Source organism: Lucilia cuprina, chromosome 5, assembly GCF_022045245.1.
Source record: "Lucilia cuprina isolate Lc7/37 chromosome 5, ASM2204524v1, whole genome shotgun sequence".
Taxonomy (NCBI): Eukaryota; Metazoa; Arthropoda; class Insecta; order Diptera; family Calliphoridae; genus Lucilia; species Lucilia cuprina.
This window is the reverse complement of record NC_060953.1, coordinates 14,403,256-14,407,651: the sequence shown is the minus strand read 5'-3', so window position 1 is coordinate 14,407,651 and position 4,396 is coordinate 14,403,256. Positions and strand designations below refer to the sequence as shown.

The window sequence follows — 4,396 nt, the reverse complement described above, 5'->3', positions numbered from 1 at the left end:
GGTTGGGTAATCACAAAATCATCATAATACCTCATAGGCCATACGCCACCGCATTTATAAGTGGTCAACTGCAGTTCTAGGTCACGTAGACCATTTCGCCTATGTCCATTTATAACCATTTTGCTCGAATACGGTAGTCTAAATGAGGGTTGGGTTTCATTATGACACATTAGCATGGGTAATATGCGCTCTTCTCCGGCATATAATTGTACCGCGGAAGAGTATTGGCAGCCATATACAAACCATTGCTGTGTAATATTGTAATTTTCTACTTTAACTATTTGTACGGACAGGGTGCGATTGAATTTGGGCTTAAGATCGTAGGAACAATACATCGATTTTTCACTATCATCCCTTCTGAATCTCAAAGTCTGTGGAGTAGACATTATGCTTTCATCATAAAACCAGAGAAAATTGCGACACTGGGTTGAGAACTCATCGGCTGAGAATTTCAATTTGAAACCACGATTTTTGTAGAACGACAACATGAGAGCATCTATAGTCATGGTATTATCGGTAGAGTAAATAACAGCTGGCACTGTATCTGTTACACGTTCGATGATGGATGATAGTTTAGGATCGTTACTAAACGTTAAACGGCGATAGACTCTTCCAGATGTTTGACCACTATCCATATCAAAGTCTAGGAATTCAACTTTAATACGTCTTCCCTTGGGAGCTTTTAGATGCCAAGTACAATGTATAGGTGCACCTGTACCTTTGGGATAATTGGGAGTTTGTAATATTCCACGCATTCCCACTATTGTTTCACCACATCTATCTCCTATAGCCGAATAGCTGATCTGAAAACTGTCAGTATTATAAACGCCATCTTTGATACGCAAAACTATTCTTAGTTTATTGGTTTCGACAATATAACGATTGGGAGTTGAACCACACAAGAACAAAGTATCGGTTATATTTTCTGTGTCCGTGGAGAATGCATCAATTTCTTGTAGTTCCAAATGGCTTTCCTGTTTACAGTCCGTGTTAGAACCTCCATAAGGTTCGGGGAAATTTATTCTATCTATGCTTATATTAATAGTAGAACCCAAGGGCATTTCTAGCGTATATATACATTCCAATTCCTTTTCATTGGGTTTAAGTTGCAACAGAGGAGCCGTTATGACGCCTTCCGAGTCATAATAAGAACCACCGCAACGACTTATACTAACGTTGGCCATAAAACCCTTATGAGGTTCTGAAACATCCGTGAAATAAAGCACTCTCATTATGTTTCCAGTCGAGCGTATTGTATTTGGTTTTGTGCTACCACAATATTTGCCTATAACCGGAGCCATTTCTGTGCCTCCATCATTTACTTGCACATATTCCAGTTCACATAGTTTAGAGTCCGAATTGACGGGTATCAAATCGTAATCACCAAAGAAATCCAAGGTTATGGTCTTATGTAGCGGAGCTATAATTTTCCAAATACACTCTGAATGTGGATTCGGTATATTGGGATAGTTGGGTGTTGTAATGGTTTGTATGCGATCCCATTTGTAGTCGTCCTTAAGAACAATCTCTTTGGAACATTCTGGACTTATTTCTTCATAATGAAAAGAAGCTCTGAATGCCGGATAACCGCTGCGAGAAAATTTAATGTAAGCCCGATTTGAAGAAGTTTCCAGAATATCCGTTATATCATTGTCACAGTACTTTCCTTTGCCTAAAAATGGTGAATCTTCGGCAATGCCATTGCGTACTAAAAAGTATGTTTTACAATTGCCATCTGTATTGGGGGTACGTAACCAAAAATCGGGAAATGTTAGACGTATACGTCTACCCTGTCTGACTCTAATGGTCCAAATGCAATCCTGTTGGAAACTAGCACCATTGCCCTTTAATTCAGTTATATTAACAAAGCCTCTTCTCTCCGTTAGTTCTGAACCACATTTAGTTGATATCAGAGAGGAAAATCCAGTCTTATTGACACCAGCATCCGTAACAAATTCTACTTTCAAATAAGGATTTCCTTGGAATCTTATTATTTTATCGGAAGTCTTTTTGCACATTTTCTCCAACTCTTGCCAGTTTTGCAGATCCGTACTCTTGGAAACTTTAACATAGTCGGCAAAGCATTCATCGAATTCTTCTAGATCAACTTTTAAAAATAATATTTCTGTATGCATAGAGGGATCGTTAGATATAATCGTCCAAGAACATTGTAAATTTGAGTCATAACCATGAGGATAACCAGGTGAACTAAAGAAGAGGGTAGAGGAGTTGATACGCAAATTTTGATTGCCACACAGTTCAGACATTCTCTCAGCCGTCTGATTGTTACGCACTACTTCTTTGGATAATTGCTCCCATTCAAATTGGAATGGACCTCGTGTGGCGGTGAAATATAAAATATTTGTATTTGAGCGTACAATATGGGTATTGGTGTAATCAATAGGTGCTCCAATATCGGAATAACCATCATAGAACTTTTGAAAAAACAAACATCAATTAAAAACTCTGTCTAATTTATCAGATCACAACAATTACCTTGATATATGGTATATCGGTATCCACAATATGTTTAATAGACAGCAATACTACATAGTTTTTATCCACAGTAATACGCCAGCTATATAAGTCATCACTATGGAACTTGGCTGGATATGCCGGGGATTCCACCACTCCATTAGTGCCATTAATTTCATTATGTTTAACTACGAAGTACAAAAGATTTATGGAATAAATAATTTTTATCTCAAACTTCTAAATTTTTACTTACCATAGTAATACGTGGCTATGAAACCTTCTCCCACTATATCATCATTACTACTAAATGTTACAGTTAATGTTTGGGCTTTTTCCACCGCTGCCGGAATTTGTTTACCACAATGTAAACCCAATAAACGTCTAAAATTACTACCATCTCTTATTTCAACATAATCGTTATTACAATTGTCAGAATCTTCCAGATCCATTGATTCGAAGGTCAAACCAATACTATTACCCTCACTAGCCATAATATACCATGTACATTCGATATTAACCGGATACGATGATGGATAATTGGGTGTAGCAAATCTTCCGGTTAGTGATCGAAAGACATTACCACAAATATTATCTATAATATAGACAGTAGCATCGATTTCCGCTATAAGACCCATGGGAACTTTTAGTGTTAAAGCGTGTCCATTCGATATAATATCAGGCGGATGAGATTTACAGAATCGTGAACGTACTGGTGATGCATCCGATGAACCATCGTAAACCACCGCACCTTTGTCGATACAATCTCCTTCGGTGCGATATTGACTAGCAAAGGCTGGATTTAATTGCAGATGACTGAAAGTTAGTGTAACATGTTTTGTGGGATCCTTTGAAATTAGTTGCCATTCACAGGTTTGATTGACTTGAGCATGTTTATTAATAATGATATCTGTATAGATATCATCGCCCACGATAATACGTTCACCGCAATCCTAAAAACAAAGGGGTTAAATAAAATTTATTAAAATATTGTAGACATATCTCTTTTTCATGCCAACAAAATTTAAGCGGTGCTAAGAGGTTTGATTTGTCTAGAATCCGAGTCTGACCTTAGCATTATCCTTATATTCGTTCAAAATGTTATAAGATCTTGAATTAAATTTTATTAATAAAGTATTTTCTGAAATCAGAAAGTCTAAGCTATAAGGTTCAAAATAATGGCATAAGTTCGTAGATATCTGAAACCTGTATCAACTCATGCTTTTGTTTCACTTGCCGATGTTAAGCACTCTTGACAACATTCACGCCCTTGACCCAGTCTACACCATTAAAGGTTACATCGTCCAATCTACTCTCAAGGATGGGGATTTCATCAATCAGCGAACATTCAATTGATTGCCAGAAATAGGAATCTCCCATCTATATTATTCCGATCAATGACTGCCACTACCAGGCTAGTTTATTTCTTCATCTTATTGTTGTATGAAGAGGGTTGATCATCTCCAGTTCTGGCTATCCTAACTGCCTCTTTACGGCAACCTTTATGAGCGCTAGCCGGGGTTGTACCAGACCTATTCGTGGAGCTTGGTGACTTTGAAACTACTGGTTTTGAGGAGCCCTTTCTCTTCCTGACGTTTTTGAAGAGGTTAGTAGTGGAGCCGACGAGAAGTTTACTAGTGCTCTGTACCTTTTGAAGTGTAGTGGCCGCTTTGCTAGGTTTTTGGGTGGTTGACCTTTGATATACGCAGCTCGCTCCGAAGACACAAGCGCTTTGATTTTCGCTTTTTGGAAGACTACATGTTTATGAAGCTATTAGCTCATCACTGTTTTGAGTGGTAGCCGGCAGTTGATGGCCGTAATCTCCTGTTGTCTCCAGAGTGAACCAACCTAGAACATTACCAACTGGGCCGTATATTCTCTCGAATTTAGCGACGTGTTGTCGGTGCCTTTTAAGTAGAAGCCT

General features: G+C 38.1%; 1 protein-coding gene across 1 annotated transcript in view; it reads right to left on the bottom strand.

Annotated features, from left to right (window-relative positions):
• Positions 1 to 3,852, bottom strand: part of LOC111690003 (cubilin homolog) — a 7,503-nt gene extending 3,651 nt beyond the window's left edge. The window contains exons 1-4 of the mRNA XM_046951555.1: positions 3,739 to 3,852; positions 2,729 to 3,425; positions 2,497 to 2,663; positions 3 to 2,435 (exon numbers count right to left, since the gene is read on the bottom strand). Of these exons, the coding sequence (XP_046807511.1) occupies positions 3 to 2,435; positions 2,497 to 2,663; positions 2,729 to 3,425; positions 3,739 to 3,852 (3,411 nt within the window). The remainder of the gene's footprint in view (positions 1 to 2; positions 2,436 to 2,496; positions 2,664 to 2,728; positions 3,426 to 3,738) is intronic.
• Positions 3,853 to 4,396: the final 544 nt, after the last annotated feature.